At 65.4% G+C, this 11,943-nt stretch overlaps 3 protein-coding genes across 3 annotated transcripts in view; all 3 read right to left on the bottom strand.

Annotated features, from left to right (window-relative positions):
• Window positions 1-73: 73 nt before the first annotated feature.
• On the bottom strand, window positions 74-2,123 carry MNEG_1871 (1-acyl-sn-glycerol-3-phosphate acyltransferase; the record flags this gene model as incomplete). Its single annotated transcript, XM_014049656.1, has 5 exons — window positions 74-78; window positions 504-603; window positions 871-1,012; window positions 1,630-1,771; window positions 2,108-2,123. 5 exons carry the CDS (start codon window positions 2,121-2,123, stop codon window positions 74-76), a joined length of 405 nt encoding a protein of 134 aa, XP_013905110.1.
• A 5,720-nt stretch (window positions 2,124-7,843) lies between these two features.
• Window positions 7,844-10,249, bottom strand: MNEG_1870 (hypothetical protein; the record flags this gene model as incomplete). The annotated part of the gene is made up of 4 exons (XM_014049655.1): window positions 7,844-7,933; window positions 8,210-9,713; window positions 10,025-10,140; window positions 10,247-10,249. 4 exons carry the CDS (start codon window positions 10,247-10,249, stop codon window positions 7,844-7,846), a joined length of 1,713 nt encoding a protein of 570 aa, XP_013905109.1.
• A 382-nt stretch (window positions 10,250-10,631) lies between these two features.
• The window catches only part of MNEG_1869 (hypothetical protein), a gene marked incomplete at both ends in the record, with an annotated part of 10,670 nt that continues 9,358 nt past the window's right edge, over window positions 10,632-11,943 (bottom strand). The window contains one exon of the mRNA XM_014049654.1: window positions 10,632-11,750. Within this exon, the coding sequence (XP_013905108.1) occupies window positions 10,632-11,750 (1,119 nt within the window). The remainder of the gene's footprint in view (window positions 11,751-11,943) is intronic.

Raw genomic sequence — 11,943 nt, 5'->3', positions numbered from 1 at the left:
GGTATCACAAGGGATGCTCGTGACATTCACTCGAGTGTTTGCACGCGCATGCATGAAGGCACCGCCGGTCGGACTAAGCTGTGAGTAGCCACATAAACGCGCCAGGCATGCCTCCGCCCTGCAGCGCACCCCCACACCCCTCCTCCCTCCCCCCACCCCACACACACAACAACGTGCAACCACACGCGCACCTGTCCCAGCAGCTCTATGCAGGTCTGCAGGCACTTGAGCTGGCTGCGGCGGTCCACGCGGTTCAGCATCACGTGGCCTGGGGCGACGCCGGGGCCAGGCGCGGTTGGGCAAGGCACGAGCGGGGGAAAGGGTTGACGGCACGCACGGGCGCTGGCAGGGGCCGAGCCAACGATGACATGCTTCTAGCAGATTGGCGTTGTACTCAAATGCAAGCAACATCAGCGCCAGCCTGTTCTCCCAGCACCTGCGCGACCCCCCGCCCCCCAAAACACTATGATGACATCACACTATCCCGCCCTCATGATCCCCACCTGTCATAAACATTGACCACCCCACTATGGGTATGAGGAAGTTTGAGGTCTTGCTGATGAACTTGAAGGGCCGCTGCAGGTGGAACAGGGAGTAAATGTCCTGTGGGGGGGGGGGGGAGGGAAGGGAAGGGGGGGAAGGCCAGCCGGGCGCAGCAGCGGCTTTGAACGGGAGATGCAAGACGCCCATCTGCAGCTACTGCGGGTCTTCAAGGGGTGCAACCCCCTGCAGATTGAGAGCGCACACAGACAGGTCTCTGCGATGATTCCTGCGACCTGCGAGCCTCCATACTCAATCGCAAACAGAAAACACATAGTGCATGCATACGCCCACACACCCGACACAAAAGCACATCCCAACCCAGCCCACCATGAAGCTCTGGTGGTTGGCCACGTAGACAGCCGGCGACGACGCCGCAGGCAGGTTCTCAGCCCCCTTGATGGTCACGCCGTAAAAGGGGACGGTGCTGGCGATGGCCCACAGGTTGTTGACAAAGTGCTGCGCCAGGCGCCTGGGGGTGGCGCGGTCGTTTGGGGCGGGCGTAAAATGCATTTCATACATTTCATAACAGTGAAAGCAAGGAGGCGTGGTGGACCCCGCGCCTGAGCACAAGCATAGGCGTTGCCGCTGTGCGGTGCCTCAAGCATCAGGGTCGTACTGCAGGCGGGCCCGCGTGCTGCGGCTGCGCTGGTGGTCCCGCCCCTGCATAAACGCTGCATGCTACTTTGCGCCGACCGGTCCTGCCGCTTTTTGCTGCCGCGCCTCAACAGGACTGCGGCCGCAACCTGCAGGACAATTCTTGATCCGGCCCGCCATCCCCCTGCGTGCCCCCTCGCATCCCTTCCGATTGCTTTGTCTTTGACTAATGCGGTCATCAGCATTGACTGCCTTCAGTGGTTTCTAAATGATTCCCGCCGCAACTACCCACCAACTTGCAGCCTCGGGCCTAACCCACAGCCCACCCTGCTGGGCTCCTCTGCAGCATCACCACAATTCGTAACGGCCAACAACAACACACCACCATGCTGCACACATCATTTGCAGGTGTCTCCAGTCAGTGATGTGCTCAGACCTGACCCACACCCTATACAAATGAAGACAAACCAGGGCGTTGCAAGCACGCCCCACCTGAACTTGTCGGTGAGCAGCACCACGGGTGACATGACGACCATTATTATAAACAGCGGCACCGCCAGCGTGAACGTCCAGGCCGCAAACAGCAGCGCCCGCACGTTGGCGATCGCCTTCCAGAACCCGCTGGGCTGTGCGGCTGCGGGGTTGAGGTCAGGCGGGGGTGGGCCGGGAGCGGCCAGGCAACAGAAGGCAGCTGCATGCGGCGCAGTAATAGAGAAGGACGGGCATGCATCCATGCAGGCCGGCAGGGGGTCAAGCCGCTCTGCAAGGGAGTCTCACCAGCCGGGGCGGATTCCGAGAGCGGCAGCGATGCATCAGCTGCCGCGTCGCAAGCCACAAGCCCTCGCCGCTTGCTGTCTGAGGCCGCTGCGCAGCTGCTGATAATGGGCGCGGCAAGCGCGCGAGGCCGCTGCTGCAGCGGCAGCAGGCCGGGTGCAGCGGTCGCAGCAGCTGGCACCAGCCGGCGACGCACCGCCGGCCGGTTCCATTGAGCCGGAAGGCTTTGGCTGCTCGTTATGCGCTGCACGGACGCGTTCATTGCTGCGCGGTTGTGTGCAGGCGTTGTCAGAGTGCCGGTGCCGAAGATGCGCGGCCGCACTGGCTTCAAATTCGACAAAGTCACGATCTATGCGGCCAATCCGGATGCAGGGCTGGTGCACGGTGACGGTGTGCCAGCGTGGATCTCTTTGCTCAGGGCCCGGAACGCGGGGCCTGTCAGAAGCGATGCGCTGCACAGATGAGGCACAAATTCCGTCTCAACAATTTGCTTCTAGTTTCGTTGTCCGGTGCGGCTCCACCGCAAGTTCAGCAGTCAAGAGTGCGAATTGCTCGCTGACGGGCTGGGGACTGCGCCCCACATTGTGCGTAAGTGGACGTGGCGAGCAGATGATTGGAGCTTATCTGGCCACGGCCCTCCCCGTCGAGTTACTTTCGATTAAGTGCGACAGCAAGGCGGTTGGCGCCAGCTGACGGTGGGGGCTCCGGCGGTTTTCTTTGAACGGCTCTATCTACTATTTTTGGGGCGGTCCTTGGCAACATGCCTGATTCATGTTAGTATGCATCGTATTGAGAGTAGGTGTCATGCCTCGCATTTTCTACGCGACTTGCTGCTGCCACCTCGGCAGGGCCGGCGTATGCGCAAAAGATCCAAAGCGGAATGCTTGACAGCTGGCTGGGGCACCAGACGGTTGGGATGTTATCACATATGAGCATACGGGTATCCTCATGTGTGGGTACCCGGAAAAAATTCAGGTGCACACACAACGCTCCGATAATCATGTTCTGACCATCCTTGTCAGCATTCACCTGGACAAGATTTGATACGATCTCAACACCTAGTCACTCTGGAATTTAGTAAACGCTCACAACAGCACAAAATCCTTTCGCCCTTCCCTCCCTCAACCCCCTCCGCCGACCGAGCCGGCAGGGGCCACCACCTCGACAAACCCCTCCCCTGGAGGCGCGGCCGCCAGGGCCCCGCCGTAGAACTGCAGCAGCGCCCCCGCCTCCGCTTTGTCTGGCCCCACCATGGCGTGACCCTTGCCCGCGACACGATGCAGTGACACGTCGCAACCGGCCTCCCGCAGCAGGGCCGCCGACCTGAGGCGAGGTTTGTGCGGGGAGCGGGGATGATCGTTGGGGCCGAAATGATTGTGTTCAGGGGGGGTGGTGGCGCCGACGTGCTATGTGGTGTGTTTGAGGCCAGTAACAAAGGAGACGTGGCAATTGGATGGACGCGGCCGCAGCCCCGCCGTCCGCAGGCTTGAGCTCAAGGCAGTCAGTGAGAAGGCGGGTCAAGCGCAGCAACTGCTGCAGACCTGAGACAGGAAGCAAGGCGATGCCACGGCCACACACGGCAACCCCTCCCCCGCCCCCCAACACACAAACACAATCACAAAAGCTGTCCAGCACGCAGCGGTGGTGCATTGACCCACCTTTCCACTGCCTTCCTGGGCACCACCTCATCCCTGTCTCCATGAGTAATCAGCACAGGCACGGCGCGCGGCATGAAGCCACCCGCTGCTCCCGCCACCGATGCCTGCGCACCAGCCACGCCGCCTGCGGCCGCCGCCCCGTCCCGACCCCGCTGCTCCCTTTCCAGAGCAGGCAGCCGCTCCTCCAGCAGTGATGCCGACACCGCCACCACGCTGCCCAGCCACGCTGGCGCACGGCACCCAGCCGACCCAGTGCCGCTGCCACCGCCGCCGCCACCGCTGTCCGCAACCGCATCCGCCCAGCTGCCACCGCAGAGTCGCCGCGCAATCTCCAGAACGACGGTCCCGCCCTGGCTGAACCCAAACAGATGGACGCGCCGCCGCGGGGCTCGCTGCAGCCCCTCTTCCACAGCTGCCGCACCACCGCTCTCCTCTGCACCGTCGCTGCCAGAGAGGGCTGCCAGCAAGGGCAAGATCAGCTCTACAGTTTCGGCCAGCGACGCTGCCCGGCGGGTCTCATTGGGGCTTGGGGCTATGAGGTTGAATTCCTCGTCAAAGGCCGTGAACCAGGCACGGCCGCCGTCGCTCATCGGAATTTCGAGGCGCCCAGCCAGGGCGAGGGCTGTGGTCTGGGGCAGGGCCATGTGCTGCGCCAGCGCTGCGGGTTTGTGGGGGTTGAGGGTTGCGGGGGTTGTGGGATTTAAAAGGTTTGTGGGGGTGTGGGGATTTGGGGATAATGAGGGTTGTGAAGAAATTGAGCAGGGACCAGGGTGTGTGTGAGCGGATCGTGAGCGGCACAGGTGGAGCGGAAGCGACATGCGAAGGGGCTGATGGGAGGACAGGGGGGTCTGATGACACGTGGGGGTGTGTGCAGCTGGGAAGATGGCTGGCGCCTTGCTTAAAAATAATGCTCACGCCTCCAGCAACCACGGGCTCCTGTCTCTCTCATCTACCAGCAACCCCTGCCTTGGCGCGTGCGTTGCCGCAACCTCCCATCGCTGGACTCCGCTCACCTGCAAACCGGTCAGGCTTGTCCCCAAGGCCATGGCACAACACCAACACGTTGGCGTCACCGCCATCCCTCGACGCCACATACCGACTGCCGCCCCGCATCGCCACCGGCACCAGCGCGAGCGCCCGTGCCTGTGTCAGCGGCCCAGCACCGGCTCCGACGCGGGCGCCCGATTTCACGCCCACGGCACCCGCCGCGCCTGCCCGCTGCTGCTGTTGCTCGCCGCTGGAGGATGCCGCGCCCGGCCCAGGGGCTGTGCTCCCGGCCTGGAGGCGCAGCAGCAGCGCCGCTGCGTCGCGGCTCGCGGAGTCAAGCGCGGCGGCGCGTGCGGCGTGGCGGAGGGCGTCTGGGGCTCGGCCGAGCTTTTGCAGTGCGACTGCGGCTCGATAGTGGCCCTTGGCGTAGCTGCGCGGATGGAGTTAGGAGTTTGTTGGTGTTGTGCACTGCCAGGCCGTGCGTTAGAGTACAGGATTTTGCGGGTGGGGTCTCCAAAGCCGCAGGTATCAGTGGGGTGCAGCGCGTGTTGACCGCTATCTTCTATCAAGGCAGCAGCCGCCTTGACAATGTGGTCTGCCAGCTGTAACAACGTAGATTGATTTCAGACTAGTCCGAGCTCAATTGAACGACGAGATCCCAGCTTGCACCCGGACCAGGGTTGACGCCACCAATCCCCCAGTGCCTGTAATTCATCTGCTGCTGCAAGCACTGCCCTCCGCCACCAATGCCCCGCAACCCCCAGAGGGCCCCGAGGCCTGCTCACGAGTCATCAACCGCCACGCTGGACAGCGCGTCAGCCAGCGCCGCCTGCCATTCTTTGAGCGCCAGGAGCGCCGCAGCCCTAAATGTGAGGGAGACGCAGCCAAGAGGGCACAGGTGCTGATGGGGTGCTGGTGCGATGCCGTCAACCACAGCTTGAGCCAGGCGGAGCGGGCCGGGCAAGCGCCCTGCCTAGGCCGATGTACTGAAAATGTGTGAGATCACAGGCCCAGCCTCACCTGTTCGCATACAGCAGGTGCAGCAGGGACGCGTCCCGCCGCTCCTCTGCGAGTGAGAGCGCCCCGCCATACGCGAGCACCGCCTCTTGGTGCCGGCCCGCACGGAAGAGCTCGTCCGCCTCTGCCTTGCGCGCCGCCACCGACATTCACACCGTAGGTTGCAGCTGCGCGCCTGGCGCTGCTGCCAGCCCTCTGGCAGGATCGTGTCCGGGCACCTCAAGGTTGCAGAGTGGCGTGGTGCAAGCAGCGGTTTCTTGCCGCCGCCGCCAATGGGCAAAGCTGTGACGGGTGGATTGGCTACTAGTTTGTTTTCAGGCTAGTCAAAAAATCATTTAGTGCATACGGGCCTTCATGCGGTCCTGATACGAAGAGCTTGATCTCCAGCTCGGCCAGCCTTGCTGCAGAAGCGGGCGCATACACAGCTAGACATCAATACGTAAGTGGTGATACCTCTGCGACACCACAGCGGCTGCTGCTGTGACCTACATGTCAGTCACGTCACCGGCAGTGCCCACTGCTGCCAGGGTGGGTGCTTGCTGTGGTGCAAACTGCACTGGGTCGAGGGCCCCACAGCACAATCCTTGCAGCAAGTTTGGTTCAAAACATATGCCCCAGCAGCACCCATGAGTTCCGATGATGCTGTCAAAATCACACGGCCAATGGAACTTTGCTCATGCTGACGTCCCACTGGAAGAATCCCATCAAAGCTGACTGCTCACAGCCGCTAGACGCACAGCCAGTGCCACCCTTTCACCCTCGTTCCAGAAGTAATTGCTGTGCATGCATGCTGCCATTCAGGCATATGATAGCCACTTCAATAATTTACCATCCCATGTCTGTCACTTGCCGCACAGTGATGCGAACATCAAGCAACAGGGGTTCCCTCGCCACTCTGAACGCCTGTATGGATGTTGATATGCCCGCTAAGCATCATGTGTCCTGGTGTATGTTGCAAGACCTGAATACATGCTGCAACGTACCTTTGTAGCGCGATCAATGCAATTACAAGAACTTCCTGACAACATCCTGGAGGTTGGCTATACAATGGCAGCAATACAAAGCAGCCTGCTGCTTGCCATCTGGAGAGCCGCACAAACGCAAGCATGCAACCTGCACCAAAGTGGGGTTGTTTGAAACACCTGCTGACAAGCATGCATGAACGCAAGCATGAAACCTCCACCAAAGAGGGGTTTTTCAAAAACACCTGCTGGCAAGCATGTACATGTCCTTGCCTGTCTTGAATGAATATGATCTGCGCTCATTTTGCCGCCCTGCCCTCATAAGCATGGACAAGGCTTAGCAATGGCATGCAAGCATACGAATTGTTCCTGCTGACTGGGGGTTGTGAACCCCTCCCCACCCAAATGCGTGTGATCTTGTGTAAGATTGAAAGCATCAAACACGCCCGACATCTCCGCTGCCTATTGCAGTCGTGGTCAAGGCTGCGCCCCTGCTGCCACAAGCCACCGGCAGCTGCAGCTGCAAGCACAGGCGCAGGCGCGTGCAACAAATTCGCTTGGTGCTTTTGCAAGGACCTGCCAGCTCGCCGATCCACATCCTGCCACCTGCTGTTGCTGTTGTTGTTGCCGTTGCTGTTGCTGTACATGCTGCTGCTGCAGTTGCTGCAGTTGCTGCTGTTGCTGCTGTTGCTGCTGTTGCTGTTCGTTTGTCGTGGAGCCACCAATGTGATGCGCCTTGATTGAGTTGCTGTGTTTGACCCGGCATCATCGCTGAGCCCTGAAGGAAGGCGCCACGCCCTGACGCCGCAGCCTGTTCTCAATGCTGTCCTCTTTCGCCGCTGCATCGCTCCTGCTGCTCGTCTCTTCGCTTTTGGGGGTTGGGGGCGGGCCTGCTGCGCGGGACAGCCGCCGCAGCCCCGGCACCCAGGAAATCCGCATTGCCGCTGCTGAGCGCCCTCCTGGCCCAGACAGGCCCGAATGCTGATACATGCTGCCCCCCGCGCCTCATGCTGCACATGTCACTGCACTCGCCGCTGAACCCGCCGCCGCCGGCGGTTGGCCGGCTCATGCAGCCTCTGCTGGCCGGCAGACCCCCAGCAGACGCCTGTGCGGCTAACCCACCCGCAGCGCCGGCTCCTCGCCGCCCTCCTGCTCTGTGCGTTCGCACCCCTCCATACCCAGGCCGTCTTCACGGCGTCTCCTGCTGTCCCCTGCCTTGCTCCCCCTGGTCCCTGACAACTGCCGACCCTGCCGCCCCCGCCGCTCCTGCCGCCCCTGCTGGCCCCGTCCCGCCATCGTCGCATTCCCTCACTCCCCCTGCTGGCTCTGGTCCAGGTTGACCGCCAGGCTGGGGTCCTGCAGCGCCAGGTCGTGCGCGGCCCCAAGGATGGCGCTCATCTGGGCGAGTGGGTGGTCGGTGGTGGTGGTGATGGTGGTCGGTGGTGGTGGTGATTTCGGGGGTGGGGGGAGACGGCCAGCGTAGTCCGGAGCAGAGTGTCAGGACCTGTTGCTGTGAGTGAAGTTTTGCAGTGCCAAAGCCTCTGCAGCCACACAACATCACACCCGACAGGTTGCATGCAAAACAATCAAGTTCGCCACGGCCGCTCGCCAGCAAAAGCCTTGAGGCAACCCAACGCTCATCAATGCAGCGGCTCCCAGCCACTGGCGGCTCACCTCTGGCGTGATCTCCACCTCCCGGACCTCCAGGGTGCCCCAGTCCACGCCCTCCCAAAACGCACACCCACCGCCGCCGCCGCCGCCGCCGTCCGCTGCATCCTCCTCTCTTTTCAGCCCCTCCGCCCGCGCCTCCCACCGCGCCGCGGTCGCCTCCGCACGGCTCGCTGCGGCCGCGTCTGCTGGGTTGCGCGTCGCCGCCGCACGGCGCCGCAGCAGCGGCGCGCGCTCGGACGCGGTCAGGGCGATGGCCGCCGCGCGTTCGTAGGGCGAAAGCCCGCCGGGCCCGCAGGGGCCTGCGCCGGTGCCGTCGTCGCCGGTTTCTGGGTAGTCGTCGGGAAGCTGCTCAACCCACGCCTCCCTGTCCCCGAGGACGCTCTCTTCTCCCGCGGCAAACGCTTCCTCATCCTCATCCAAATCCTGCGGCGTCCCCAGCCCTGCTGCGAACCGCGCCCGCCGCGCGTCCAGCCCCGCGCGCCGCTCCGCCGCAGCCGCGGCCTCGGCACCCGCGGCCGCCTCGGCGGCGGCGTCCCAGCCGAGACCGTCGGCGGCGGTCCGCGCCGCCCACGCGGCGTCGACGCGCGCGGCAAGCCGCGCCAGCGCCGGCGCGGACGGCTCCAACTCGGCGCGGCGCCGGGAGTGGCCTTCAAACGGTCCGCGCTCGATGTCGGCCGGCGGAAGCCCCGGGATCGACTCCAAACCGACATCCTCGCCGCCGCCCGCCAACCCCAGCGCCGCCGCGCCGCCGGCAGCTTCCACCATCGCGCCCGCCCGCGCCGCGTCGGCCGCGATCGCCTCGTCCGCCGCGGCGAGCTCGTCCGCACCCGCTGCGCGCGCGGCGGCGGCGGCGGCGGAGGCGTTAGCAGACAACGCCGCATCGAACGGCAGCACCGCCCCGCGCGCGTCCGTGCCCGTCGGCGGGGCCGGGCGGTAGAAGGGCGGCTCGTACGGCCGCCCCCGCCGCGCGCGCTCCGCCGCTGCCTCCTGCACTTCGCGCGCATCAAGCGCCGCCTCCGCCTGTTCATGCATCAGCGGCGGCAGCCCGACCGCGCCGCGCGCGCCGTTCGCCGCCTCGAGCTTCGTCAGCAGCGGCTGTGCGGCGCGCAGTATCGCGGCCAGCTGGTCGGTGCGCGTGAACGGCGCGCAGCGGCGGCCGCCAGACGGGAGTGATGACATTTCCTGGACCTCCCGTAGCAGCCCCGCACTGCCCGCCGCCGCGCCGGCGCCGCCGCCCTCAAGCGGTTCGTACTCAAACGCCGCCGCGGGTGCCGCAGGCACTGAGCCGCCGACGCCGCCCGTGGCTGCGGTCGCGGCGCCAGCGGCGGCTGCGTCGTTTACGATGGAGCGGAGGATGGTCTGGGTGGCGGCGAGCGCCTGCCTGATGGCGGTGGCCGAGGGGACGCCGTCGACGCCGCCGCGGCGGTCGCGGCGCGCGTGGGCGTTCTGTCCGAGGCAGATGATGGGCTTGGGGATGTGTGCGTAGGGATCAACCGGCAGCGTGGGGCTGCATATGGGGGAGGGGGGGAAGGGGGCATGGGAGGGGTCGAGAGGGGGACCGGGGGTTTTGTGTAAAGAAGGGAGTTTGAAGATGGCGGCAGGGTTGCGGGCATTGGGCCACATGAGCTGGCTGGGAGGATGGTGATCAAAGGAGTACTGCAGCGAAGGGTAGCAGGGGCCGTCACACCTCAAGGCTGCTTGAGCCCTGCCCCCCTCCCGCCCCACACCGGTAACACCCCCCTCACCGTTCCCAAGCCCGGGATTGTTTGAACCCCAAAGCACGTCAAGGGCCCCTGCGGAGCGCAGGGCGCAGCTCACTCTGCGACCTTCATGCCAGCCATGATCTGGTGGGCCAGCACCCTCTCATCCTCCCCCCTGGCCTCCCCCTCAGCCACGGTGTCAACCAGCCACGTCAGTGCGGCGGTGACGTCATCCTGCGGCGACACGGCCGAACGGCCAGGTGATCGGGAGGTTGATCAGGTCTGAATTTGAGGATATCGTGCGGGGTGGGAGATGCTATCGTGTTGCCCCACCACCCACCATGGTTTGTATTCCCTGGACCCTGGGCCACCCCCCAGGGGGAATGTCGACGTCCACGCCGGGCCAGAACCTGGTGGGGCCAGGGGGGTGGTTGATCCGCCAGGAGGGTGTGTTACGCGCTGGCTGACGGCGCTTGGTGGTCACAGAGAGTGGGAGGCTCATACATGTCAGGAGGAAAGCTTGGCATCAAGGCGCTCATACAATATCCACGCACTTGACCCTGAGCCTTTATCGCCTCCTTCGCCACCCCCTACCCTCACGATCCCCTCAGCCTCAATCAAACTGACTTGCTCCTGTATCACCAGCACGCCAAAAGACTCAAACGACTCACTCGCAGCCCCACAAACACCATAAGAAGATTCAAATTGTGCCCTCCCCCATCAACTCACGGCCGCCGCTTGATCGTGGCAGCGCCCTCCTCGTCCGCCCCCAGCCCCTTCGCCCCCTCCCGCGCCTCGTCCCGCGCCGCCCGCTGCTCCTCATCGCCGCTGGAGCTGTAATCGCTGCTGCTGCTGTCCACCGCCCGCATGTCTTCCGAGATCTGGGTGCCCCACAAACTGCCAGCAGGGATGTTGGCCAACTTTGGCACGTCGATACCCCGCCACAGCCGCTTGGAATCCACGGCCGGCCGCGCCGGCGCCGGCAGCCCCGCCGCGGCAGCCGCCCGCGCGCGGGCCGAGAGCTGCGGGCGGCCGCGGAGGCCGGACAGCGCTGACTCAGCGAGCGCCGCCAGCGGCGCGTGGCGGGAGGGGCGCGGGGCGCCGGGCGGCGGGTAGTCAAAGTATGACTCTGGCAGGGGCGTCCACTCCTCTATGGACTGTGCCATGATGCGGCCCTCCCGTAGATCTTCTTTGTGCTGCTGCCGCCTGGCCGCCTCCTCTTGCTGCAGCCCCTCCTCCTGCTGACCCGCCGCCTGCTGCTGCCCGCCGTGCCCCCTCCGCCCCTCCTGCCCCTTCTCGGCGCCTCCAGCCTGCCGCCGTCTCGGGCCCTGGTCAGTGCCGCCGCTGACGGCATCGCGACCGGCCCCGCCGCTGCCGCCGCCCGCGTCGTCGCCGCACGAGACCTCGGGCCCCTCATCCGCCATCACCTCATCCCACGGCCGCGGGTCGATCCTCAACTCCTCCCGGCGCACCCGCTTGTTTGCATGCCCCCCCTCGCCGCCCCCCACACCGCCGTCTGCACCCCCGCGTGCATCCCGCTCCACCTCCTCCTCTTCCTCCTCGTCGCCGCCCTCATCGGAGCTCTCCGCCGGCCGGCCAACCGCCGCACGCGCCGCCCTGCGTTCGCGGCGCGCGGCCGCCTCACGTAGCAGCCGCTTCTGTCGGAGGGCGCTGTACCTGGCCACGCGCTCCGCAGCCGCCGCCGCCGCCGCGGCGTCGGCTGGGTTGCGCCCAGCGTCTGGGACCGTGCCAGGCCCATGCGGCTGCGCCGCTGCCGCCGCGGCCGCTGCGGCGGCCATCAGTGCATCTGCGCCGCTGAGCTGGGCGGGAGACAGCCGCGCCCCCTGTGGCTGCAGGGGGGCGGGCGCTAGAGCGGGTGCTGCGGTTGGGCCGCCTGCGGCGGGGGGCCGCGAAGCTGCGGCGGCGGGCGCGGCGACGAGGCGCTGGGCGGCAGCGGCCATGGCGGGTTGCAGAGTGACGCCGGCCGGGGGCGGGGGCGGGGGCTTGCCCTCTCGCGCCGCCCGCTTGACCTGGGGG

Source organism: Monoraphidium neglectum (assembly GCF_000611645.1).
Source record: "Monoraphidium neglectum strain SAG 48.87 unplaced genomic scaffold scaffold00197, whole genome shotgun sequence".
NCBI classification, from domain to species: domain Eukaryota; kingdom Viridiplantae; phylum Chlorophyta; class Chlorophyceae; order Sphaeropleales; family Selenastraceae; genus Monoraphidium; species Monoraphidium neglectum.
Note: the sequence above shows the minus strand (reverse complement) of the source record. Positions and strands in the feature narration are given on the sequence as shown.